Source organism: Necator americanus, chromosome II (assembly GCF_031761385.1).
Source record: "Necator americanus strain Aroian chromosome II, whole genome shotgun sequence".
NCBI classification, from domain to species: domain Eukaryota; kingdom Metazoa; phylum Nematoda; class Chromadorea; order Rhabditida; family Ancylostomatidae; genus Necator; species Necator americanus.
This window is the reverse complement of record NC_087372.1, coordinates 2,237,961-2,265,916: the sequence shown is the minus strand read 5'-3', so window position 1 is coordinate 2,265,916 and position 27,956 is coordinate 2,237,961. Positions and strand designations below refer to the sequence as shown.

The following is a 27,956-nucleotide window of genomic DNA, read 5'->3' as shown; positions in this document are numbered from 1 at the left end:
TTTTTCAGTTGTATGGTCTAAAAGTCTAAAAAAAATATGAGGAACCATTTTTCCGATAGACGTCGGCTTAGAAACCGTATTAGCAGCAGAGCACAACTTCAAGATGTTTCAAAATTTCATTTGCTTAATGTATACAACAATTTCTATATTAATTTTTGAATAACTCAACAACTTTGTAACAAAAACAACAAAATCCATAATCCATAATCACAGGAAGAATCTTCGCCGCGATGTTTCCATTTCATGACGCTAAAACACACAATTTGTGCATGTTCACGTACATCCAAACAGCGAAACATGAAAACACGTACCTTCAAAACCCATTCAAACTCTCCCCATCTAGTATCGAATGTTCCTTTTTGTAACCATTTCAGGCGTAAGGTAAAACGAGGGCCAAGTTCTACCAAAGCTGCTTTCTCACCCTCTTTTTTAAACTCATACCTAAATATTTATATTAAAAACATAAAATATGGTGGAAAAAAAGCCTTACCTATGATGCCGGAAGAAAATATAATCTCTCTGGTTATGAAAGGTCACAACCCGGCGTCCCGTAAATTTAGGGTCGTGGGGAAATAAACAGGCAAACATTCGTGCAATACTGAAAATTATATGTAATAAATTGTTGTACGTTTAATTAATCGTTGGTTAATTTTGACTTGCACTTCAGCACAAGAACCATCAAAAACTTACGTGTGTCCCAGTCGAGTATTAAAGTTGTTGAGAATGATTTCAGGATAATGAGATGAGGATTCGCCAGCGCGCTAAAAGAATAGATAACAACGTCGGAAAACAAAACGAAGCTAAGACCACAATAACTATGCGAGAAAAAAAAACCACTATAGAGAAAGCTACGACTCCATTCACCTTCTATAACATGTTATAAGTAATCACGTTATAATAATGCACTCAGTTAAAAGTATCGCCACAATTTTCGCTCTGGATAAGTACACTCAGGAGAAAAACTAGGGATTTTTCCACATACCAACATTCTTCTGGTGTCTAGAACGATGGATAGACCATTACACTATATAATATTAGGAAAAAATCGTTCTAGACACCAGAAGAATGCTGGTATGTGGAAAAAAAACCCCTAGTTTTTCTCCTGAGTGTACTTCCCCTTTGAAAAAAACAAGTATTTGCTAGCACCAGAAGCATCCGTCACTCTGTGACTCTCTGAGTGAGGTACTAGATAGTGGTAGATACGTGGATAATCATGAAAACAGTACTTACCGGTATGTCCTTGGTGAATCTCAAATTATTTATCTTGAAGTAGGCAGTCGGTCCTTCCGGAAGATGACAGAAAATAATTCCATCTGAAAAAAATCGAAAATGTTTCGGAAGCATGTGATAAAATGAGTTCGGTTATTTTAACCTACTCGGCTTCTTTTGATCTTCATGCACAACAATGAGATCTGTGTACGATCGGGATATAGCCTGTTTCACCACTTTCTTCAATGGAACTCCTTTACGTGAGAAAATTTCTGCGTTTGGAATGCACTTTTGGAGTTCGAAACAGAATTTCCATGTAGTCTGCAAGTAAATAACTATACAACAGAAAGAATATAAAAAGTGCATCAGTTTCAGGATATATGTGTACTTCTGGGCTTCGCGATGGATATCCAATGACAAAAATATCTAAAACCTACCTTCTTTGCAAAAGGTGACATTGTGATGAGGACTTTCGGTGTCGTTTCACGATTAAAATAAGGAGCGAATTCATCATGAGCTTCATCATGTTCTACCTAGAAAACACATTTCCCGGATTTCTACAAAAGAGCACATCAAATGGGAAATAAAAAAGACCTCATCATCGTTATCCTGGACCATTGTTTCATCATACTCCCTCGTACTTTCAATTGTTTTCGGAACCTCCTTTGAAGGTGCAGCATCTCCTAGAGTTTCTCGTAGTTTTTCACGTTCCGCTTGACGAGCACGTTTATTCTGAATTGATAATATGCTTGCAAGAGAAAAATGAAGGAATAAAAAAAGATTTTAAGACTTCGTAAGCTACTGTCTCCTACAGAACACACCTTTTTCAAGGCCTTTCGCAGGGCACTTCCTCGTTCTGTTTTTGGAAGATGTTTGAATTCATCTTTGCTGACAGTAGGAGTTTTCTTGATCTAAAAAGCAGGTTGATGACATAAGGCAAAACGGTGATAAATGAAGAACAACGTCTTAAACAGCCTTCATTTCACAAAACGTCGCTTTTTGATTTTCCTTTAAAAGGAAACAATCCGATTTGGTGTGAAGAACTTTACGAAGCGATGTTCATTTAAAAAAAACAGTAGTATACAGACAAAGGCATGCGGGATGGTGCATATTTTCCCAGGGGAACAAATGTAATAACGGGAGACCTAGTTTTTTGTTAGATTTCTGCACAATTTCAAATACTGTTTTATAGTCATGAACCGGTAAATATTGCGGTCCCATATGTAAGAAATAATATGACTGAACAATACTTTATTTACTCAAATCGGTACTGTAACAATGAATCCCGAGAAGAAACTAGAGGAAGAAAACAAGAAACGTTTGCAAGAATTGCTCACCTCATCATACTGTTTAACTAGCTCATCCGTGTCGAGACTGCTGCTAGCTTCTTTCTTGCAGTCAATTTTCTTTTTCTTTGAAACCATTCTGAAATCACAAAGTGAAAACTGATTGTCGAAAAGACAGATCATATTTTTACTTTCTAATACTTCACATGCAGAATTTTGCAAAAATATCAAAAGTGGTTGTCAAACCATTGAATGACCACGCGGAAGGAGAAACTACCAAAGATTTATTATCAACAAACAGTAACAGAACAATATCAAAAAGGAAAATAAATCTTATACACATCAAAAATTTAAAAAAGAGTAGGGTTACAGTGATTGTGAAGTTTTTCTCGTAGCGAATCCACATATTCATGAAAGAGTTACGACTCCCATTGAATCTGTGTTCAATCGTTCTTTGAACCGCAACCTTCTAATATAAACCACAAAGCTTAAAATAGCTTTATGAAGCTGAGTACATAAGAAAAAAAAACTGGCATTAAACCACTGATTCGCTAGAACTATCTGGTGAATTGTTATTTAGGGTAAATTACTTGAGGTGCTGCTCAAAAATATGGTATCCGTTTCGGACAACCTATAAAAATGGCTGTAGAAATTGAAGCTACGGGGAACTTTCGACTAATTATGTCGATAGAATTATTTGCAACTTATTCATTGAGAATGCTACGTTTACGTTATGTCGTTACGTTATGTAACAACAATTTTCGTACAGAAGAACAATTTCAATGTTTTACATCCAAATGAAGCAATCAAGCTGAGAGGAAAGGACTCACATATGGATTTATTCCGAAACCTTAGGGTTTATCGCAATGATGTTCTTCCGTCTGATCCGATAGTCCAGTTGCACTGAGGAAGTTCAGCTTGGAGGAATACTAGTCGTCAAACATGAATTCTGAAACAGAAACAATAAAAGGAAACACAAAAAGGAAGAATTCTCAAATCACAATAACAGGAATAGCAATGATGAGGAGAAAACCGCACTGGAGGGAGTCAACGACTATGCGGGTGGCTAAGAAAATGAAATGCGACCTTAGAAACAGGAAACCTTGAAGAAAAAAGAAAAGAAAAACTGAAATAGTGGCTCACCTTCACTAGGTTCAACATCTAACATTCTCCTCATGTTCACATGCAAATCATCATTAGAATCCCACTTTTCACAGTCCAAATTGGAAAATCTTTCTTCATCTGTGCTAGACATGTGGCGCGGAAACTCTCGTGGATTTCCCCAGTCAATAAGTAAGGTTATCGTTTCATCACTTACTGCCTTAATAAACTAAACTACTGCAGAACAGCAAACTACATGGTCACAGTTCTCCCAAAATTAGTCACGAGCTGCTATAAAAGGATCTTTCATTCAAATTTACAGGAACAAACGAATTTTGGGAAATTATACAATCTCTCAATCCTCCGAAAAATTAAAAACGAAAATACTTCCATCTTTTTCAGAAGCATAAACTACATAATTATTCAATCTTGGGCTCCTATGTGCTACCGATCAATTCATCGGAATGTTTTTTGAAAAAGAAATGCTTCTCACCTTAGGGCGCAACTTTACAGCAATACATTCATTATCGTTTTCATCCAAAGAATATCCAAGCAATGTAAAAACCTCATTATCCAATAATTTTACTTGCGAAATTGCCGAGTCAAGAACTTCGCAGTACTCGCGATAGGACTGAACAAGTTTACTGAGAGTTGAAGGCTGAAAATCCCCATTTTGATATAAAATATTTTGGATACCGCAAGCAGAAAACCCGGTAAAAAACAGAACCTGTTCAACACCATCTTCACCAGAAAACCATTCAAAGAAAAATCCTTGCTGGTAAGCACAGTTCACCTCTGGAGGTTTCCTCGGAAAATCCTGTACCGGACGCATGGCAATCCAATATTCGTTGCATCTGAAATAGAAAAATAAAACAGTTACAATGCATATTATCTTAGTATAACAAAAACACCACTAAACAACAACAGCAAGACTTTCACCTTAAGGTAAACTGAACAGCAGGAGCAAATAGATCAGATAAATCCACTTCTTTTCTGGGAAGAGGGTCGACCTGCGTGAGCCAGATCCATTCCCACTCAGAAATATTGCTAGTGTTATGTTTACGTTCCGCATTATTGTCGACTTCTTCGACAAAAAATCGCCATACATCATCACACATAGGTAAACCAAAAGCCATTGCTAAGAAAAACAAGAATAAGCGATGACAAAATGTAGAATTGTAGTCTCATTTCATGCGATTTTCAAGAATAAATCGAGTATTTCAGAAGGACTACATTTGTCGGAGGATCCAAAAATAAAACTCTTTTAAATGAGCTGTAACCCTATTTTCAAATACAGCAACCTATGACGATGAAATAATCAGTGGTTCGGACCACTAATCTTCACAGGAAGGAAATAACAATAATTTTCATGTAAGAATCACTCTGTACAACAACGATTCAACAACAAATCCCAACAAAGAAAATCACGCACAACAGTATAACAAGGGAAAGTACAAAAAAAAACTTTTACAGTAAGGGTCCAAGACGATCTTTTCTACAGTACTGTCTTATTAAGATTACTAAAACCTATTCCAACAGCTGTAACTAAGGCTTTTTGTTCACTACCTAACCGTAATTCATCTTCGTCCTCTTTTGAATTATTCAATTTTCTTAACGTGCTCCACTCATCTACTTTGAATTGGATTTCAAAAAAGTCCTTCAGATGTCGCAACGAATGTACACTGAAAATATACACGCCACGTTCAATGATAATATTTTGACAGAAAAAAGTGTGAACGAAAGTGAACGCACCAATACACTGTTAAGGGTCCGAATAGAAATTTAGAAATGTCCTTTTGTCCAAGGGCCATAAATGAGCACGCTAACATTTGGGCAGAACTATCCAAGCAACCTCCCTTTAAAAAAAAGAGTAATTGCTTTAAAAACTAATGGAGGTCGTAAAATTGACATGAATAACACTCCAAAACTCGAAAACTGTAACACTCGCTAGCATCAGAACACTACGAAACATCAAAGTTAGAAATCAATGTTAATCTTGGCTAGTTACAAATATTGCCACATATTGTATTGGATAAAGAAGTCACAGTTTTCGAAAAGCTCACTTAATGAGTAGAAAAAATATATGGAAAAGAGGATTAATTGTAAAAAAAAAAACTGAAATGTAAGGTAATAATCTCACCCTATAAATCTCTTCAAGCAAGGCTGTAGCTGCGCTTGAACCCACATCTTCCGGTATAAGAGGGTCACCAGGCTCTCCTTTAGGTCTCGAAATCGCTTCGCCATGATATACAACTCCTTCAGTGGTTTCAGCCGTTAGGAATAAACCGTATCCAGGTGAGCTGAAATAGTTTAAAACAGATTTGGATCAAAACAAGATTTGGATAGCATTAAGAAACTCGATAATTCACACCAAAATAGAAAAAAAAAGTTAATATAATGCGTTGCAACATGTTCTTTTTGGAAGCAGAATAATTTCGGAATTGAAATTTGCCATAACCTATTCTTGCGAAGAAAGTTTCTATTAGATGAATAGATATACAAATCCTGGAGGAGTTTACAAAGTACGTTATATGACATCCAACTTTATGTCATTGCTGAAAAACCCTCCATAGTTACGGTGAGGATTCCAGAAGAGATCAAACCGCTTGAATAAGGACTGAGTATACGTAGGATCTCAAGCAGAAATAATAGAAGAGCAAAGAAATGGGAAGTTTCTCTTTATAATGAAGGTATCATTCGTGAGAAATGAACCAATAGAAGCTGTATATTTGATTGCAAACATATGTAAAATCGGTTTGCAACATAACACGTTTTTGTCCAAATCGAAAGAAGGAAGAAATTATCAAAGGAAGAAACACGGTGAGCAAAGAAATTGACGAATGGACAGTTGCAAACTTTCGATTCATACTGCGTTATGAGTTGACACAGCATTTATTTAGCAAATCTATTTATATCGAAGAAAAATAAGCCGAGTGAATACTCACTTTCCTCCTGCATCACCTTTACGTTGATCTACGGTGATGTAAACGTCAGCAATATAACCATGAAGCATTGTTTTTGCAGCATCAATCATCCGGTACGCGAGTGAAGGAGTAACTTTCGTAACATAAGCTTGTCCGCGAATTTTGCATATTTTTCCTTGTTTCTCCCTCTTCACAACAAATAATTGGACAGTATACAAATAAAGTGGAGATTTAAAATAGTGTTCAAGTACCTGTATGGGTCGCAAAATCTTAACTATGGGAGCCGAAAATGTGACGCATCCACCACCCGCAGGTTTCAAACCTCTAGCGCTAATCTGGAATAGATATTCTCATTTTAACCAGTCCTGGAGAAAAAACCTAATTCAAATACTAACCTTCAACTCTAATTTTTCATCATTAATAACAAATTTGTTATATACTGTTAACCATGTAGCTTTAATTGCGTCCACAGAAACTTCATTAGGGGCATTTGTGACTCCTAAAGCATTTACATAACGTCAGGTTTGCGCTACATCTCGTCCGCACCTCATCACCATTTGCCCGGACTCGTCCGCAACATGTCGGATCTTATCCAGAAACATTTAAAGAAGAGTCAATAAAAATCGCACACCACTCTATAAATAGCTGACGTACGCGCTACTTTCTACTCTTTTGATTCAGGTAAAAGCTACATTCGATCATAATCCGTCCAAAAACGAAGAAATCAAAAGAAATAACAATCCAGAAATCTGGAAACCAGCACATTTATCAGGAGTATTAGATTTATTTTATACTGGTGGAAGAAATCGGAACCAGTTGCACGGACGAGTTCAGAAAGGTGGATGCGGACGAATTTAGAGGAGTCATGCGTTACTTAGTAATACATTTAGTAAGGTAGACAAACCTTTTAGGTTACCAACAGTTACGAACCTTTTAATTTCAACGTCATCGCGTTCTTACAAAATGGTGAGAGAATTATCATAGGCTCCAGGAAGTAGGATAAACACCGCTCAGATCCACAATCCATAGTTGAAACTCCGCCCGTAATGATACCGGGTCGAAATCGTACTTCGGTACCTAAATTGCATAGGATACATTCTCTCTTAAAACGCTGCCAAGCCAATAAAGAATTAAAGTATGGTGCCATTTTAAGCTCCATGTGAAAAATTTCTGACTTAAAAAAATAACACAAAAAGTGAAGTCCTTAGAAGGAAACTAAGCTACTTAGTAAAGTTAAAAAAATTCAAGGAACCACATCAAAATTTATCACAGAGATCAAACATATATGTAAGCTAAAAACACTATCTTCTTGAAAGTGGTGTTTCAACTACATCAAACTATTAAACTTTGCAGACGTAAAAACCTAGAAAACAAAAAGTGTGACATTTCGGGAAATCTTACCAGTTGCATTAATTTCCACTCTGGTCCCATTTGTAACCCTTTCCAGAAGCGACAAAAGTTTCGCTTCAAAATCTGGAAGGAAATAAATGAACAGAGAAGAAAAAAGTAAAAGTAAATGACGAACGACGTACCTTTTATACCAGGAGCATCATCATCTTTCCTTATATTTCGAATAAGAACAGGACGACCACTCAATACAGAGTAAGTCAACCTTTGTCGAAAAAAGTTACATCCTTCAAAAATGAGCTCTTCTCCACCCATCTAAGACAATTCAATGTGGTAACCAGTGATTGGATAGAAATAAAATAACTGCAAGAAATTTTCTTGACATCAAATTACAATAAACCACCGTGCGAGAATCACTTAAAAAGTTGAACCACATTTGAACAGATTTGCAGCCTGATTGTGTTAGAAAGTCCTATTTATTCAGTGTGCAACACCATCAACATGGCGAATGAAATAAAATTTTAGAAAAAATGTAGTTGGAAGGAAAGTACTCAACTGCATCCTTACTTCTGGAATCTCTATCTTCATATTTCTCTAAGTACTTTGAACGTAAATATCATAGATCCTCTAGAACTAATGCTAGGTAAGAGAGCCCCGATTGATCCAGTTATTTATTTCCAGAAATGAGGGGCAGCGAAGTGGGCCTAACCACATTTATCCGAAAATTTACTCCAGAAAAATTGAGATCGAGCAGTAAACCCGAGCAAGTGTAAATCCAAAGAAAAACTCAGAAAACCAAGGATGTGACGGATTCGTCGAGGAATTCTACAGTACACCGCGGTAACACGTAAATTGAAATGCAAAGATGTAACCACGTACAAGACGCATTAATGTCGACTAGGTGTGAGAAATGTGGAGAACTATTATATGATATCATCTAATTGGAACAGCTATCCAAGGAAACTGAGGCATCAATATTTATTCCAAAAGAAAAACTAAACAACACTCAAAAACGTTGACGATACAATGAAAAAAGACATGGAATCATAACTAGAGGGATGGGTTAACTAGAGGGAAGGTTTGCCATCACGATTATAGTGAGGGCCATACTTAATCTATCTGTTCCTGTAACGAAGTTACGTGGATGTGGAAGTTACGTGGATGTGTACGACACTTAAAAGCCATGACGGAATTTTTCTCTAGACACCTTCAATGAAAAATTTTGAGAAAACCATATTTAATTTAAATTTAACAAATTTAAAGTAAATGATCGCGGGAATTTTGCACCATTAACGCTTTCATAGGCCCCTTTTCAGGATTCATGGGGATTCCGTGAGCTGTGATCTATCATCTGCGTCTTTTACTAACGTTGACACATGTCAGCTTATTATTTCCGCGTAATGCATAAATACATAAAAATCGTAATAAATAAAAATTGTCTGGGATCATCAATGCGTTGGGAGTTGAGGACAATGATTTTAATTCTTAGATGTATATTCCACGTTGCTTCGTTGCGGGATTTTTCTTTGAAAAAGCTTTTTCTGGCAAAATTCCAATAATAATGACGTGAAATGAACCTGTACAAACTATAGGATTGCAGTAGATAGTTATAACACAGCGAGCTGAACAGATCGGACTAATTATATATTTAAAAAAAACTCTGAAAAAAAATCCACGCATTGATAATTCTGCTTGGGACGACAAAGGTTAAAAAAAGAATTGAAATGTACATTAAAAAAATAATTTCACTGTTGCACTGCCTTTGTGTACATCGTACAAACATAGAAATGACATAAAAAGATCTTCCACAATATCTGTGAAGGTCTAACTTCCTTAATTTCAGCCAAAGTGGGAAATATCTATAATAAAAACAATTAAAATAACCCATAACAAGCCTGACAGCTACTTACAACAGAAAAAAGGGAGGAAATTTGCGGAAAAAAACAACCAGAAAAAATGGGAATTTAAAAAAAAAATAAATGCAATAATGTCCGCTACTAAATTCACAACTGTTGAGGATTAAAAGTAAATACAAGGAATAATATAACGACCACGTATGACCATTGCATCAACAAATTTAAGCTGGACGATTGTTGTGGAGCAGTTTGCGTATCCGTGGCCACCTCCTTCTCCTTTTCCTTTTCCTTTTCCTTTTCCTTTTCCTCTTTTTCCGTCTGGGACGTCTGGTTTTCTTCGTTCATCGGTGAGGTCTGAGGTTCAGATGTGGATGTTGTCGTTTGCTCCGCTGTATGTTCGACTGTATGATGTTCTTCCGGCTCGAAGTTGCCAATGTCGCGTTTTGGAACGTGTGCCTCTTCGACTGAGGCTAAATCGTTGAAACCTGGAAGGACTCAGGATTGGACGGTAAAATTTATTCTTTTGTTTCCCATCTGGAACACAATATTGTCTATACAGATGTTAATTATTTCATTATATATAATTTTAACTGCTATATATTTATTAAGAATATTTATTAAAATTGGAAGGAAGTTGTATATCTACAAAAACCCGAAAAATATGGAATTAGGATACTCCCAACTAAAGATGCATACAAGAGGCAGAAGCCAAGGGTAGATAACCCTCAACCCTCAAAAGGTCTCTGTTTTCAGAAACACATTTATTTGGGCCGAAAAATTACCAGAAGAAGTTGTTTGAAGGGTTGAAATGTATTGAGATGATCCAAACTCGAGCATTAACTCGACTTTATTTTGGAATTATTTTGGAATAGTCAAGGATTTGAACCTAGTTGATTCTCATAAAATGGCTTGCAAGAGCCAAGCGGTGCACTATATCAGTATCCTTAAAAGCCAAGCGAGTCCTGGAACGAGGCTGGAACTTATCGGAAACGGAGGAACAAACGGTTTAGGTTTTATGGATCTTAAGCAGCGTCAAATTTCGCCTCATCATCCTCTCTCTCTTCCCTAACAATTCCTTAGTTCTCAGTTGAAGTATTATATAGTAGGTTGAATATATAATAATTTAACAAATTTATGAAAAGAATAAGAAGGTAAATTCTCTGGCGCATCAATCCTTTTGGGATGCGCCATCGAGTTCGACTGTGGTCGTCGTATTTGGGATCGTTGACGTTTATGAAGGGAACAGGGGTTGTCGGAGTCAAAAAAAAGAAACAAATTCGTTTGATGCTCAGTTCAGAACGTCACTTCAATACGGTTGCGAATTTTTAGGCGCAATATGTATTTCTCTGTGGGCTCTACTACGGCCGCAAGTAAGAGATTTATTTGAAGGATACACTATTTATATTGATAAATGTCCAGGAAAAAAAAGTTAAAACACATTTGGTAAGGATATATGCGATTTTAAAACGTTTCAACTAAAAAAAAAACTTTAAAAAACTCTAAAAAACTTAGAAAACTTAAACTTAAGCAAAATTTTCTGTACTTACGATTGAATAATAGTTTCATAGTACTAAGTTTTTTAGTACTAAAAAAAGTTTACCAAAGTAATTGAGTGGTATTAAGCAAGAAAGAGTGTTAAAGTAGTACCGATACAATAGTAATTTAGGGGTTTCCTTATTTTCACATAAGATTTCCGTGCTTATTTATGTTTTATTTGTCTTTGAATGCAAGTAAAACAATGCGGCCAAAAGCCGTATGGGACCAACCGGCTCCAATTGGTGCTTCCGAGTCCGACTCACTGCTTTCCTCAACTTCTGATATCTCTTCAACTTCTTCTTTAGGCAGTTCTCCGGTGCTATCCATTTTCGACATAATTGGTCTACGATGAACATCCGAAATATCATTCACCAGCGGTTCACCGGGACGGATAATCCCTGTAGGGGTTTCGCCGAGCACGAGGTCTTAAAATACTGGTTATGTGAAGGAAATTCGAGCAAGAACACAAATAAATTATTAAGGACATTTTTTCGCCGTTGCACTCATCTGCTTAGCCATAGAAAGTATTTTTGTTCAGTTTTCCGGGATTAGAACTATCTTTTCCAGTACTTTTTGTCTAAATGTGAGATGAGAAATGAGAAATGTGAAAATGTGTCTAAAAATCTGTTGTGAAGAGATAAGAGAACATTATGAGAGTAACTGATGCTTATGTTCACTCGAACGACCGCTACGCGCTTTCATTTTCAAAACTACTAGACTAGGATGAACTAATTATGAAGGGGTGGATTTATTTTCATCAAAAGTTTAGCAATATTTGCTATTTTACTATTACCGTCTTACTTTATTTATCTGTATTTTTGAGCTAAATTTTCGAACCTCCTGATATCCTTCCTTTCAACCGATTTCGAACGTCCACAAATTGTCGCTCTGTGAGATACACGGCCTCCATTTCATCAATTGCTGACGCAAAAAATCCTTTCCAATGAGCTGCTGAAATGTGGACGTGACTAGCGGAGGGGAAAAGGCAGACACGTAAGTGCAAAGCGAATCCACACATACGCATTTCGGACTCCAGAATTTCTCTGGCTCTCGAGATTCGTTTACGATCGGTGAGATCCGGAAAGATCAGATGACAAGCGGTTGTCAGATCATCACCTGCCCATGAGACAACACCTTTCAGAATTGATTCGCAGTAAAATGTTTGTGCAGCCTGAAAAATACGGGATATCATAAGTTCTTGACTCAATTTCTCAGTGATAAGGATTCTTCTCTATGATTTGCAGACTCCTAGAAATTTCCCATCTACACATATATACATATTTAAAGGAAGCGTATCACAAAATTGGCTATGTTTGGATCTATCGTGAAAAATATAGAGTTCAAGACGTAAATTATGACTATGACCGTGTTCACGCTCATTTCTCCGTGTTCGTCCAGAAAAACGGCCGGTTAACTCGTACGATTCCTTAGAACTCGTCCTTGAGCTGGTTTCTATGCTGTTTTTCTTTTGGGGGAAGTTCTCTTAATTAACCGGCAGAACCGCAGATTTTTCATCGGTTCTAAATTTTGTTTTTTTTTTAATTGAAAGTTACTAAGTTTCACATCTGTTTTCTGAATTTTTAACTTTTTTTTTTAACCTGGAGTACTGAGATTTTTAAATGGCGAAATCACGTTTATTCACGAAGTTTCACGTTTATTTGATTTTTTTTTCAAATGTTCCCCTTGGAAATTTTGCTTTCTCATGTAAGCAGTTATGCTAGAAAAATAATGTTGCCAGCACCGTCTTCGTAAGTTCCTGTCGCTGGTGCTAAACACATTTCTAATGTTGTGGATAACCGTAGTCCATGAGATGGGATGTGTTTCTCATTGAAGGAAACACCGTGTGTGCGTGTCCTTTGAAGCCTCGCTCCGGGTCCTTTAGGAAGGATAGAAAGAGAAAAACATAGAAGGAGGAGAGCGGGAAGAAAAGGGAAAAAGGAAGAGAAAAACTGAAAAAAAAGAAAAAAGGGAGTATGTAGCATTACACAAAACGTCATGTTATTTATTACTTTTTTTTTAAGTTCAGGCACCAACTGGAAAAATCCTGCTTTCATCAAATCAGCAGAGATTTACACATCGATTCCAATCAAAAACAGATATTTTAAACTCTAAATTAAATAAATCAAAATTAAATAATTTTAAATTTCAGATAATTTAAATTCCAATCAAAAACAGATATTTTAATATAATCTTAATTAATCTTAATAATTAGTTAATTGTAGTTAATTAGTTAATTATAATCTTATTATCTTATCTTATTTTTATTGCAGTATTTTATTTGATTATTTTTTTTTACCAAAACAATTATTTCTTTACTATAGTACAGTAGCATGCTCTTTATTTATAATCTTCCTACAATAGAGGCAGAGTTGAGATTAAATATTTTGGGAGATGATTATATTTTAGATGTTTTTGGAAGTTTAAAACCACAAAACGAGCAGTACAAGCCGACCGAAATGAAAAAAAAGGAGTGCATAAATATGTAATAATATTGATATACAAGTAAGAGACACATTTTATAACCGAAAAAAAACACTTTCCAGAAAAAAACGAACTCACTTTTTTCGAATGCCTGCTTTCAATAATTTTATTCACATAGTTTTGTAGTTCATGATTCCCAACACCGAAACCTTGGGTTCTTAGAAGGTAGAATCTGGAAAAATAGTGGATCCTTTAGCCAGAAGTATCCATCCACTAACTCTCCACATCGTGGATTACCTTACCGATACACTTTTGAGATGTCTTCGTCGGCCCATCCTTTCCATTGTGAGTCGTCCACAGCGGCGGAGAGACTTTTCCCGCATGTGTCCATGTATCCTCTTCCTGTCATGTCCACCAAATACTGGAACTGTCAAATTTTATCGGATCCAAATACCATTAGCATTAATCCATCATGAATATAGTAATATGAATATGAATAATATGAATAATAATGTCAATATGATTATGAATAATACGAATAATGGGAAAAGGTTTTCGGATATGCTCTGGCTGCAGGATAATTATAAATCAAACACGCTTATCCCACAAAAATTCAGAGAAAATAAGCATCAATAAAAAATTTTCTGTATCTGAATAATGAATAACAAGGAATGAATGCTTTTTTTTGGGGACTGCGGCAAATTTCACCGCTATCAGCACAAAAATGATTTTTTTTGCTAAAAACGGTCTCTGAAAATACAACATAAAATCTTTAAAAAAAATTTTTAACCCAAATAGCAAAATAATTTAAAATAATAATAATTATCTAAAATCACTAGATTTCCACATGTTTCATGTAGAGATGTGGATTTCTGGGAAATGATTTTTGAATTGAAATTTTTAACTCAAATGAACTACTTTTACGAGGTAAGTTATAGTTAAAATTATTAGAGTCAACCTCTATTTTATCTCTGGATTTAAATTTTTGGAAAAAGATTCATTATAAGACTTAATTACTTAACTTAAACTGCTCAATTATTATTTTTTTAGTTTTACTTTTTTATGGTTATTTTTATTTATTTATCAGTTCCATCTTTATTTTAGCTGAAATGTTTCGTCAACATAACACTTCTTCTACAGCTGTTAGGTGGAACACACCACTTGACCAGCGTTATTGTCATGGATAGCCATCGTTGTCACAGTGTAAGCCCATCGTGGAGCGGGTAAACCCAACGTGGAACCCCATTCGTAGAGCACCAATGGATCGGCTCTTAGTTCATCCAGTGAACTAAAAATTTGAGCAGTTAGACGATTCTTTTTTTGAAAATAAATAAAACAAAAATGCAGTAAAAAAATTGTGCATTATTAGCTCATAAAAAATTGATAAAATAAAAAATAATAATAAATTAAATAATATAATGTAGTAAAATAATATAATAGAAAAAATAAACAAATAAATGCATAAAACAAACCGATTAGCTCTTGCATCACCGATTTCCATTCTGTACAGGAAAGGGCCATCAGATTCGGATGGGAACAAACTACACGCTGTGCTACCGTACTTCGCCAAACAAATAGTATAGAGCTAAAATCGAATCCCTTACTTTACTGCTTTACTGTTATTTTATCGTCGGAGCATCAAACTCGTTGCGTGAAGTAGTTAGGGAGAACTCAGGAAATAACAGGATGGTTTGACATTTTGTTTACAATCCATGAAAACTCGCTGAAGAAAAACAAACCAAAAATAACTGCGGAGGAAAAAAAGGAGGAACCTCTTTCATCGGGCAACTAATTTCGCCCTCAATTTTCACGGGTCGAGCACGTTGTACTGTTTGCCATACCGCATCACCAATGGCAATGAATGAACAGTTTTGACTGTCCAGAAATCGTAGGAGATCATCGATCTGAAATTAATGGCTACCTGAACAAATATCTATCTGTTTTGTGCAGAGATTCCAATTTTTGGAAGTTCATTCTAGAGATCCTGCAATTTTTTTTCGAGGAGACTTCAAAACTGTGGCAGCTTTTTTATGAGCAAAAATCGTTACAAAACTTAATTACTTAATATGAACCATTTTCTTTTTAGTTCTTTAAGATTCTTATCAGTAGGCATACATTATATTTTTTATTTATTTTATAAGTATATTTTTATAAGTGATTTGTAAGTAAGTGACAATGGATGTGTGCCTATTTTTTGGATTAAATAAACTTAGGAAGGAGAACAAAGTTCTCTGATGTACTCCTGGTTAAAGAGGTTAATTTTAGGCCATGGTTTTATTGGACACCTACCGTAACACCGTTCTTGAGACCTCGAACCGCTAGACTTTTTGCCCACATCCACTGATATCGCAAGCCATTGCTGGTGAAAACCTGGAATTAATGCGAAGAAAATCGCAAAAAAAAAGAAAAAAAGAAGAAAAAGGAAAAGAAGCTTGGTGTAAATATTGTCATTAATGATTGAAAATGCTTTAAGTATTTACTTTTTTTAAAATACTACGAGCATATTCTAATATCAAAATAATCTTTAAGCTATTTTTAGAGTGTGCGGATTAACGAGAGGTCGAGAACATCCGGAAAACGTACATGTGTAGCTTTTATTTATTCGATGGGAATTTTTGAAAAATGAATGAATGAATGAATGAATGAATGAATGAATGAATGGATGAATGAATGAATGAAGAATGTGAAATGAAAAGTACAGTACTGACGCAAAATTTGTAGAATTCGTAAACATCAAATTTTGCTGAAAATAGAAAAAAATCGTTCATTACTTGTATTATTTGAAATTTTTACTCTTTCTACTCAGATACGTACTCATTTGGTGACGAGAAGATTTTTGGATTCTAGAAGTTTTTTTTTTTCAAATAACCTGAGAGCAGTTCCTTTTGTGCTTGATTTCTCCAAAACAGTTGTTTACATTGTTCTTTTATAACAGTAAACAAAGTTTCTAGTAAATGAAGGAAATTCAAAATTACCTTCGGCGTTACATCCGGACGTAGCCATGGTCGCTTTAGATGCGCATATCTGGGCAGAAGCTCGACGGATTCAAGTTTGTCGACCTAGAAAAGGATCCTAAATCCATTTTCATTTTTTCCAGATGTAAGATTTCTTAAATAAATTGCTGCTGAATGAGTTCTTAATACCGGCAGCTTTTCCATAAATCCTTAAATCACATAGATAACATATTTCCTGCAATTTCAAGAAAAAGAAACTCAAGAAACTATTGAAATGCACTTTTAAGGACATTTTGATAATTATTGTCTAATTAACCAGGAACTTAGGGTACGGTAGGGTGTTGAGAGGCGAGAACTGCTGGGTGTTTCATGCATACAAAATTCCACTTAGTTAAATGGCTTAATTAATTTAATTTACTAGTAGTAATTGAACAGTATTACATTGCGTTACGGTAATGATCTAAGTGGAAATGCTACCGTTCAAGCATCCTTGAATTTCCTGCTTCTTTTTGTCTTCTAGAAACAAAAATTAAAACAAGAAAGAAATTAGACAAAAAAATAATAGAAGTGTCGGCTACCAAGAAATATTTCTTTTGTTTATTTTTTTCCAGTTATTTTCATTTTTTGTTTCTATTCATTTTGTAAAATTATTTTTCTTTGAAAGCAACACTGATAGGCATTGGTTCACCTTCATCCTCATGACACATTAAAATCGAAATGTATATGAAAAGAAAATAAACTCCCTGAACTGAAAAGAAAATAAAATAAAGAAAAAATGAATTTAATAGAAGAAATGTCGAAAATTTTCCGGAATGCCCGGGCAAAAATTCGTCTTTGTAGGGATTGGAAGAGCAAAAAAGAACTGAACCTGCTCCGCATCCAAGCATGGATCATCCTCCAGCATCGACCGTTTATGCTTCGGATTCGACAGGTTACCGTTCCGTATGAAAGCGTCCCCATATTGTTGGAGTCGATAGAATACCAGTAAAGAAAATAGCAGGTAGATCATAACCCGATTCTTTTTGTTCACTCCATTTCCAATTAACACATTCTGAAAATTGGACGAAACAGGATCCACAGTACAGATTGGACTGGATACAGTGCAGAAAGGACTGGATACGGTACAGAGTTACAGATTTGTTCAGCCCAAGTTGATACGATACATGGCGAGTTGAGAGAATAAAATTAGTGAGTGGTGGCCGAGCTGAGAGCCGAAATACGATCGTCAGCGGGGAATGCGAAGAGAGATGTCGGCAAGAAAAAAAGACTACCACCACTCAGCCCGGATTCGCCAGTTTATATTCGCAGTTTCTGCTGTCAGGTGAAGAAAAATAACCGTGACGATCGGGTGACGCGTAGCGGAGCAGCGTAAAACAGTCCACATACGGTTGAGGTGGGAATCGTGAGAAAAGAAAATCCATGAAGTCAAAGAACGATCAACAATCCATATTTTCATTTTAAAAAATCAAGAGATTTATTTTGTAAAATACACTTCAAAAATACAGTAACTTCATAGAAACCAAGAACAAATCACTTAAGAGCAACTGCTATCTAAGAATCCAGAAGAAAATATAAAAAACAGCAATAACAAATTTTATAATTTTTTTGAAAATTTTATAATTTATATGTAACAAAATTAATTTTAAAGCTAAATTTAGGTTGCTCGTAAACATTTATTGGTGTGTATAAATATAATAATGAATGCAGTACAGTATTTTTCTTTTTTCTGTTCTGAAATTGTGCCCACGGAAAGAAGTAAAAACTCTGTGTGATTTGAGTTCTTTCTTGTTTTTGACAAGTAAAATACAATAAAATCTATACCGTAATTTACAGTAAAATTTAAAAAAATCATCCTGTACGACCTATATACTTTCCATGAGATTTATAAGACATCAACCATAAAAAATCAGTGTTTTCCGCTTTTTTTTTAAATTTTGACTTAGAGTGAAATTTTCTACATAATTATATTTTCGGTATACGCAAGGATACGAAAAATACAAATCTGTACGAAGAACAAGCTTTTTGTCCACGTAAGAAAGGGATTTTCCAGAAAAAGGCTGTACCATATCATAATTTCTTCCAGGACACTTTTATAGGAAACTGTGGTGGTGGCCAGAACAAAATTTTCTTGAAAAAGATTTCCATTTTTCTTCAAAAAACGAGAACAACAAAGTGCTGCTCCTCTTACCAAGTCTTTTCCACTGAAAGAAAAAGCATTGGTGACGATGATAAATTCTGGAGACATAGGGGAATGAGGGAACATACTGAAAAGAAAAAGAAAATAACATGAAACATCTGTTTTCAGATATGCAACGACATCCATAAATTTTTAAGCTAATGCGAATTTTTTTTCTTCGGAAAGGGAGTTGCTAAGCATCCCGTTGTTCTCGGAGAGAAAATGCCAACCAGTAAGCAACGCCAGGAATCTACAGAACAAAAATCTACCACCACATCCAATCCGGAGCACCTATCCGTTTAAAAATCCACATAAGAGGGTGCACATATGATGCTCCAGATGGAACCAGGAATTTGTAAAAGGGGATTTGGGGTTTGCGTAATTTTTTTCTTAACTGCCGTTATTATTTGTTTAAAAAAGCCTAAGAATTTATTACTAACGAAAAAATAAGCCTAAATGTGTGAGAATGATTGAAAGCTCATTTAGTTAAAAAGTCACAGTTTAAAACAAAAACCAATATCGTATCTGGCGCCTCCTTAAAACAGAGGAAATCCAGAATATGTAAAAATAGGATTAAAAGAGGCAGAAATTAAATTAAAATGAGCAATTGAGTAAAAAAGCAACAAATTAAATGATACTATTAGAAATTCTGGTAAGGTGTAGTTAATAAGAAGCAAAACGACGTAATCGTTCGGTACAACTTACCGCTTTCTTACCGGCTCCAGCGCCTTGGCGGTTGCGTTTTTCCTTTTTTTTTACGAAAGTGCAAGCTAGGAAAAGCTCTGGTTTTTGCTGGTTTCACTGAATCAATTTGAAAAGAAAAAAAAAGCTGGAAAAAATGACTGAAACTTCACGCTTCACTTCAATAGGGAGTTTTTTCAGAAGAAAAGACATCTTGGCAATTTTTAAAAAATGTTTTATTGATTTTTGTTGGGCTGTACATGAGGTTATCAATTAAGTTATTTTTTATTTAACTTATTACTTACTTAGTACTTTGAATTTATTAATTTTTATAGTTTTTATTTATTAATCTTTTAGCTTTTATTTATTAATATTTATTTTAAAGCTTAGTTTCTAGAGAGATATGACAGCTTAAGTTGTGAATCGAAACGTTCATTTCAGACTGTGAAGAAGGGGATTTGTCGGATGACGTCAACGATAGAAATTAATTAATAACTCATCAAAAATTAATTTAAAATTTTGCATGTCAAGTTTCACCGGGAATCGAATTTTTTTCATCAAAAACACAAACGAACACGCAACATTTTCATAGACCTCGGGAATACCCCTCAAAGCTGCTAGGAAACATGGAAAAGAAAGAAATAGAAAGAAAAAAAAACGAAAAATAAAATAGAAAGAAATAAAAAGAAAGTAGAAGAAAAATCTTAGATTGTAAGCATTTCAAAACGAGTACAGTTCAATATTACAGTAATATGGTATATAGAATAGTATAACATAAATAGAAATATAGTATAAATATAGTATAAGTATAAAAAAAATCTCATAAAGTATATGTAGTATATAAAAATATCATAAATATAGTATAAATATATATTATATAGTATAATATAACAGTATATAGAAGTATAAAAATATAAAAATATACGATTATAAAAATATAAATATATGATGAAAAAAAGAAGTATATGACGATTTTGATACATTCTTACAAAGGAATGAGATGTGCTTTCCACATACATCCAGGAAAACCACATCGTTATTGTTCAGGATGCGCTGTCGTCATAGAGAGAGGAGAGGAGAGACGCAGGCGAAAAAGACGGATATATTTTAATTTGTGCGACGCTGTTAGAGCTCCAGCTGAGCTCTCTCTATTCTAATAATAAAGGAGGACAAAAGCAGCTGAGCACGTCCAGAAGAAGTACAGGCAGCACCGGGATCCCGATCCGGGAAAACCTTGGAGGACTAATCCAATCCAGTGCTGCTATTACATCTGAGAATTTCTCTCCGGCAACCGGTTTCTATCTTTGTCCGGGGGAAAAAAACTACATTGAAAAGAAAAACAAAGGAGCGTAACGATTAATATTTTATTTTTGTCAGTATAATCATAATGTAAATTTGAAAATTTGAGTCTAATGGCACAGAATAAAATTTTTGTTTTTTTTAATGTGTTGTCTTCTTTCTTCCTTCATTTTTCCTCTCTTATTTCCAGTTTAATTTTATTGACTATATTACTATTATTTTATATATTCATATGTCTATTATTTTACATTTTATTTTATTCTGTTTTGCTTATTTCTTCCTTCTTTCTTGGAATATTTTAAAATTCTTCCACACAAATGAATAATTATAATACAATAAATAATAAATAAATATAATAACAAATAATAATTAAACAAATTAAATCTTGGCTTATTATTTATGTGAGAGATTATTTATGTGAGAGATGAAGGCAAGATAAAAGACAAAGAGTTTTTTGTGCTTTTAATTTTCTGTTTTTTTTCTAAGTTAGTAAAATTTTCCGTAGTAGTATCTGTGAGATCTGACTAGTGACGAGTACACACTTATTATTAACTCTAAGTGCAGTGAGGGGCGTAAGCCACCCTCGGGTACTTTAACCCCGTCTAATGATCCCATTAGCGTTCATATGAGGTAATTCTCGAAATGTAGCAGCTATGAGCGATTGCCTCACGCCAAATCTTTACGAATTCTTCAGGAATGATCACGTGCTTGAAGAAAACCGTTACGTAGTTGCTCTGAAGAAATTCTTCAAGAAAGTTTTCGGGAAGTTTTCTTTCAGGAGGTTCTTTCTTACTTTCATCTCGGTTAGTAGAATGAATGGAAAGAAATAAAATTGTCCGAAATAAAAAATAAAAAAAATCTTCTCAGATAAAAAAGTTTGAGCTCTGAATCACATAAGAATACGCTACTAATACGGTAGCACATAAGATTACATTAAATATGGTATTATAAGAATACGGTACGTTTGTACGTTACGTTTAATGGCAGGAAAGTTTATAATTCGAACTAATCGCTCACGTGAGCCCCTAAAAACTCCCTTGCATTATTTAAAATATAGTCACTAAGTATATCTGTACAATACTCGCTTAAATCTTGGATAAATCAGGAAGAGGTGGCATTTGATGCATGAATCGTTGATCATCCCATATTTTATCGAATTATTGCTCAGTTTTGACCAAAAACATTGAAAATTTCTGGAATAACAAAAAAAACTTGGAAAAAAGTGGAACTTTTTATCTTCAGGCATTGGGACTTATGGAACCGTTGTGCTCTTTTCATCTACAGGCATTGGGACTTATGGGACCGTTGTGCTCTTTTCATCTACAGGCGTTGGGACCGCTGTGCGCTTACGATTGGAACAGCGCAGAGCGCGTAGAACAGTAGCCAATGTCTAACAAGCATAAAAAATGTAGCTCGGATGTTACGACGATCACATTACTAAAACTAGGTCCCGCAACAACTATAATTGTACTTCCGTTATTTGTTTGCGTTTGTTTATTTGTTTTTATTTGTTTTTTTGTGCTTCTGCTACTCTACATACAAGATCCCCGACATCAATGAAATTGGCGCTGGACCGCACCGATGGAGAGACGAAAATAAAATGTGTAATTTCCCTTTTGTCGCATCATATTTCACCACCACGATCAATTTCTATCTAATTCATTAGGTTCCCCTTCCAGGTTCAATACACGGCACCTTACACCCACAAAAAAAAGCTAATTTTCCGCAGAAAACACGGATATATGAATGCATTTCACGAGAAAGAAAAAATAGATTATATTCGTTTTCCGCTGGAACGCATGCACTTTGGGCAAAGAAGAATTTAATCTATTCATTTTAAAAAAAAGAATGAAGGATGAATGACGACGAATCTCGGGAATTTGTGGATGTGAGGAAAACATTGATTTATGCTCATAAAAATTTCGCACAGTTTCATAAAAATTGCGAAATAGCCGTAGGTAAACGCAGGGAAGAAACTAAATATCCAGAATATAATAATAGACTTCGAGTTTGCTGGGATTTTGCAGATTTTTTCGGTCGATCGATTGTGCACCTCAGTACTCTTCGTGCGAGAAACTTCGGAGAACGTTCCTCTCGGCAACGATTCACCATACATTGTGGATTGTCATGCTCGGAAAAAAGGAAGGGGGAACGCAAAAGGAACAAAATAAATAATTTCTAAGTACTTAAATATTTTCCATGTATTTGTATAGAATTTTTGCTTGAATTTTTTTTTGAACAGCCTTCATGAATTTTTCCTATTCTCTTTATTAATATGAAGCCTTCAATGGCACACTGCTTTCAAATCCAGAATTTTCACATCATCTTTGAACATCCGTCCACTTTATTGTAATTAAAATATGAGTGTAGAAATTTTTTCAGCTTTAGGGTTTTTGCTTTTCCAAAGCTTATTTTTTTGAAACTAAAAAGATCGCATTAGCAGAGAAATTTGAAGGGCAGGGTATGAATAAGAAAATAAAAATTTTGAAGAAAATTGAAAAAAAAACTATACAAGAACGCTAAGTTTGTCTATACAAATGTCTATTTATTTCTCAACCAAAACAAAAAACTAACTTAAATTGTTCCACTTGCTAAAAAATGGTTTGGAAATAAAACAAAAACAAAATTTAGAAAATTAAAAAATGAAAATAAAAATAGAACATTGCTGCAAAGAGTTCTCTCCTCCATCAGCGATCAGGGAACTTTTACCTCATACCCTGTTGGAAAATTAAAAAGTTGTCAAGAATGCAAAAATCCTCTACTAGTCTCTAAAGACGAGCCCATTGCTGCTCCATTCATACTGAAAGTGAGAAAGAAGGAAGGAAAATTCCAGAAGAAGGAAATAAATTTGGCGCTGGTTTAACGGTTAGCGAACATTCTTTGAAGCAGAAAAATTCAATTATTTTTTTTCTATCCGTTTGCACTCTGTCAATCGGCTTGTCCATCGGAGAGAAAAAATCTCATCTGTCTCAAGAAGAATAAAGAAATATTTGAATTTCTTTTAGGTGTCATCATAAACGCTTTAAAACGTAAACATATGTAAACGCTTTAACGCATAAAGAGTTTTTTTAAGCACTAATCCTTTCGAACTGGCCGTAAGCCTATTTTACTTTTGTTCATAAAAAGAGAATCCAGTAAGAAAAAAAGGTATCTTCAGAGTTGATTTGAGAGGTTCGAGAGTTATGTGAAAGGCACCGGGAAGATTTCGTCGCCGACCTTTTGCAACTCTTTTATTTTTCATCGCCGAACCGAACGATTTATCGTTGTTGAAATGACTAAATAAAAACATTACCAGCAAATATGACCTTCACTCTTGACCTTTGCATTTCTTCCAGACTCAATACACAAAATACCGGAGCTCAGTAGTGGAAATATGTAAATGGTGACATAAATAAGTGATTTTGCAGAGATTTTTCTAGAAATGTTGGTTTTTACTATGAAATTAGTTCGAATGCACTACTATTCTCTATTCTACTATTCTTTCTACTTTGCTATTCTCTGAAAAAAATTAATTATTAGTGCAATTAATAAAGAGTGACGTTCCTTGGTTTTGCTTTTTTTCTATCAAATATTTCATGACGAAGAAACTCTTTCCACGATAGTTTTGATAATTCCAAGAGAACATCTTCTTCTGCACCAAAATTTTTCTCTTGGTTTTCTGGAAAGGATAGTCGTCGTTCTGGATGGCTGCAAATATTTTTCTCCCAGGTGCGCCACTTTTTGTCCGCTTGAAATGAGCCCACGCAAAAACCGACATCAATTAGGGCGTGTTGACGTGACCTTCGTGTGGTACAACATTTCTGCGGTGACGTTTACAGTAAAATTCAAAAAAGCAGGATTAATTGTGACTTATTCTGGTAAACGTTCAAACATTTGATCCGACATGGATAATAAAAAAACTGTGGCTCGTGGATTAAAATAAAGTGGTAAAAATCATAAAAATCATTCTATATCTATTCACTACTGAGATAATTTAAGGCCTAAAATTGGCAGCTGGGATTTCTAAGATATGAAGATTGGAATATTTTTATTTAAAAAATATCTAACTACTTCATTAATATTAATACTTGTATTACTAATATTAATACCTACTAATCTTTTTGTTAATCTATTAAAAGTATTAGTATGATTTATTTACAGAGGATTTAACATTAGATATAGTTTATTTAAACTGAAAATTTAAATTGAGTGATCTTGAAGTGTCACAGCTAAATAAATGAGTAAGATAGAGAAGCAAAGCAAAAAAAAGAGAAAGAAAAAGGAAAAAAAAAGAGAAAAAAGTGTTTCGGGGATTAGAAGCCAATGGGAATGACGCTGCTTTGGATGGCGCCTCAGTCACAGAATAAAAAAAAACGCTTCCTTAAAAAAACATGTTTGTGAGGAGCAGCGTTTCCTTGCATTCAATGATTGCTTACTCGGTCTCATTGATGTGAAAAAGCCTTCAAGCGACAGGGAAACTACGGTAACGAGTTGTTTTTTTCGAAGCCTCAACCCATTAATTAAGCGCTTAACTAACATACATCACGGGATTGATCCTAGAATATCTCCTCGGAATCCAAAAATACCAGGATATCCCAAAAACTTCTACTCTGCCGTAAATCTTCCACTACGAAGTTGGTAATTAGCAAAAAAATTAATCACAATAATTAAGTGCTTAACTAAGGCGCATCACAAAAATTGGTCCTAGAATATCTTTCCGAAATCCAAAAATACCGGAATATCCTAGAAATTTCTTCTCTATCGTAAATATCCTATAATATAGTTGGTAGTTATCAATAATTAAGTGCAATATGTAATTAAGCGTTTAACTTACGCACATCACAAGAATTGATCCTTGAATATCCATGAGTACCGCAATATCCCAGAAATTTCTCCTCTGCCGTAAATATTCCTTGACGTCGTTGGTAATTAGCAAAAAAAAATAATCGCAATAATTAGGCGCTTAACAAACGCGCACCACAAAATTGACTCTAGAATATCTCGCTGAAATCCAAAAATACCTGAATATCCCGAAAATTTCTCCTCTGCCATGAATATTCCCCGACGTAGTTAATGGTAATTTGTTACCGGAATAGGACAGTAGTCGCTCTACGGCGCTTATCGTAGTTTTTTCGAAGGAAGTGGTTATGTTAAAGGCATCACTCCACGAATCTGAGGTGGTACGGATTTCACGTGGACTATTTGTATACGGGATCGTAGATTATGGAGAGGGGGTGATTCCGTCCATTTCTTCCCAGTTGCCGTAAAAAAAACGGCCCGGAAGATGCGGCGCGTGCACAAGCCTGGCGCGCTCCAGTCGAACTCCTTGTAGAAAATAGTGCGCCAGAACACCCGAAATCGTATCTTCCGGGCCGTTTTTTTACGGCAATTAGGAAGAAATGGACGGAATCACTCCCCCCTCTCCTTAATCTACGATCCCGTACACGAATACTCCACCTAAAATCCGCACCACCTCAGATTCGTGGAGCGATGCCTTTAAGCCGATTGGACAGCGTTGCTGAGGCGCCAGCGCGGGTCGCAATGCGGCTATTAAAGGAACAAAAGCATGGTTACGGCTAGAATTACCTCACATCGCTTCCCGGGTATCAGCTACAATTTCAAATTAACCTTATTAAAGTGAAATTCGTAAAATATTAAAGTATGGCAGAAAATTGAGAGCAAGCAGCGATTACTTTTTATCTGGAATAGAATAAATTTTTAACAGTTCAAAAATTTATTTAATTTAGTAATTCTCCAATAAGTTTTAAAATAAATAGTTAATAGATAAATAAATAGCATTTTTGTAACATTATATAAAACATCCGAAAGTGAGATTTACCGAAAAATTTCAATTTTTATTGGAAACTCCACATAACAGGAGTATCACCAGAGTGTTATAAGTTGCTTTAACGTGGAATATACTACCAAAAACGTTTAAATTCAAGTTTTTTTTAGTTTTTACTTTTATTCGGTTCCCCCTCCGCAAGAAAATATTTGAAAATATTCAAAATATTCAAAATATTTTTAATTTTTATTTTTGTTAGCCCCTCTGCTCTCCAAGAGAAGACATTTTCTGTTTTCTCTATCCAGAAAGGTGTCATTGAATACCCAACCAAAAATGTATAGATAAAAGGCTGCTTTTTTTTCAAAACTTTTTTAATAAGCCCCCCCCCTCCGGAGAAAAAAACTTTCCTCCTTTCATCATCCGGAAAAGTGTCCTTAAACGCCACTCGGAAAGAAACAAATAGTGAAGTGCTACTTTGTTTATAGGCCATTTGTTGTAGAATTCGGGCCGAACCACTAAAGAATGCAAAAATAAATGCAAAGTGTCGTTGTCCTTTTAATTCGAAGTGTCCCCCGCCCCCTTTTTCCAGACTCCAAAACAACACAAAGGAATAATTTGCAAGCATAAGATAGAGATAAGATGTGCTTTATCGGAAAAGCTGGACGGAAATTTGCAGACAATTCTATAAGAAGTTTGATTCACAGGAATAATAAAGCACGAATCCTGCAAATGCAACATCGATTCCGAATAAATAATTCCACCAACTGAAAACAAGCGAACTAAAGGTGCTTATTACTTCTACGTCTCGGTTTCTTTCTGGAATAAGTGCAACCAACCAAGAAGTGCTGCAATTTTCACATGAAGAAGAATTTTCCTGTGTTATTGGCTGCAAACATAGTATTATCCGCGACTATTGATTACATGGCAATATGCCTACTCACAAAAATTACAATCGAAGCTTTAAAAAAAAAAAGAAATGCGTGTGGCGCAGTTGCTAAGAGGCTGTGGGGCAAAACGAGTGACTAGAGAGTCCATGGGGTTCGAATCCGCACTAGTCCAACCAATCCTTGATTTCTTTCACGTGGATAAAAACACTGAACTGATATATTACATAATCCTAGGTGTTCATAAGCCAAAAACATGTTCATAAACCTGAAACAATTCCGAATATGAATTCAGATGCGAATGGCGGTTCCCAAGCGGATTGATTTATGTCACTCACTTCCTCCACTATTTCTATTTTTTTAACGGTTCGTATAAAAACAATGATAATTATTATATATTAATACTACCATATTTACTATTTACGATGTCTCCATTATATTAGGAGATATTACTGAATTTTTAAAGGTTTTAATTAAAAAAAAAACTACCATCCTTTTAATTGATGCTGCGCCGACTA

At 35.0% G+C, this 27,956-nt stretch overlaps 3 protein-coding genes across 3 annotated transcripts; all 3 read right to left on the bottom strand.

The window, feature by feature from the left end:
• Positions 1 to 207: 207 nt before the first annotated feature.
• Positions 208 to 2,633, bottom strand: RB195_016644 (uncharacterized protein; the record flags this gene model as incomplete). Its single annotated transcript, XM_064183266.1, has 10 exons — positions 208 to 249; positions 312 to 441; positions 491 to 598; positions 691 to 761; positions 1,231 to 1,313; positions 1,377 to 1,530; positions 1,647 to 1,742; positions 1,804 to 1,941; positions 2,031 to 2,120; positions 2,547 to 2,633. The coding sequence occupies 10 exons, from the start codon at positions 2,631 to 2,633 to the stop codon at positions 208 to 210; spliced, it is 999 nt and encodes a 332-aa protein (XP_064039147.1).
• A 791-nt stretch (positions 2,634 to 3,424) lies between these two features.
• On the bottom strand, positions 3,425 to 8,182 carry RB195_016643 (uncharacterized protein; the record flags this gene model as incomplete). Its single annotated transcript, XM_064183265.1, has 14 exons — positions 3,425 to 3,444; positions 3,639 to 3,816; positions 4,090 to 4,254; positions 4,324 to 4,450; positions 4,536 to 4,734; positions 5,163 to 5,278; positions 5,349 to 5,452; positions 5,737 to 5,896; positions 6,542 to 6,708; positions 6,772 to 6,855; positions 6,916 to 7,019; positions 7,451 to 7,597; positions 7,922 to 7,993; positions 8,053 to 8,182. The coding sequence occupies 14 exons, from the start codon at positions 8,180 to 8,182 to the stop codon at positions 3,425 to 3,427; spliced, it is 1,773 nt and encodes a 590-aa protein (XP_064039146.1).
• A 1,688-nt stretch (positions 8,183 to 9,870) lies between these two features.
• On the bottom strand, positions 9,871 to 17,643 carry RB195_016642 (uncharacterized protein; the record flags this gene model as incomplete). Its single annotated transcript, XM_064183264.1, has 12 exons — positions 9,871 to 10,208; positions 11,490 to 11,684; positions 12,097 to 12,210; positions 12,280 to 12,430; positions 13,819 to 13,912; positions 13,983 to 14,101; positions 14,839 to 14,968; positions 15,153 to 15,265; positions 15,453 to 15,584; positions 15,970 to 16,050; positions 16,656 to 16,739; positions 17,503 to 17,643. 12 exons carry the CDS (start codon positions 17,641 to 17,643, stop codon positions 9,871 to 9,873), a joined length of 1,692 nt encoding a protein of 563 aa, XP_064039145.1.
• Positions 17,644 to 27,956: the final 10,313 nt, after the last annotated feature.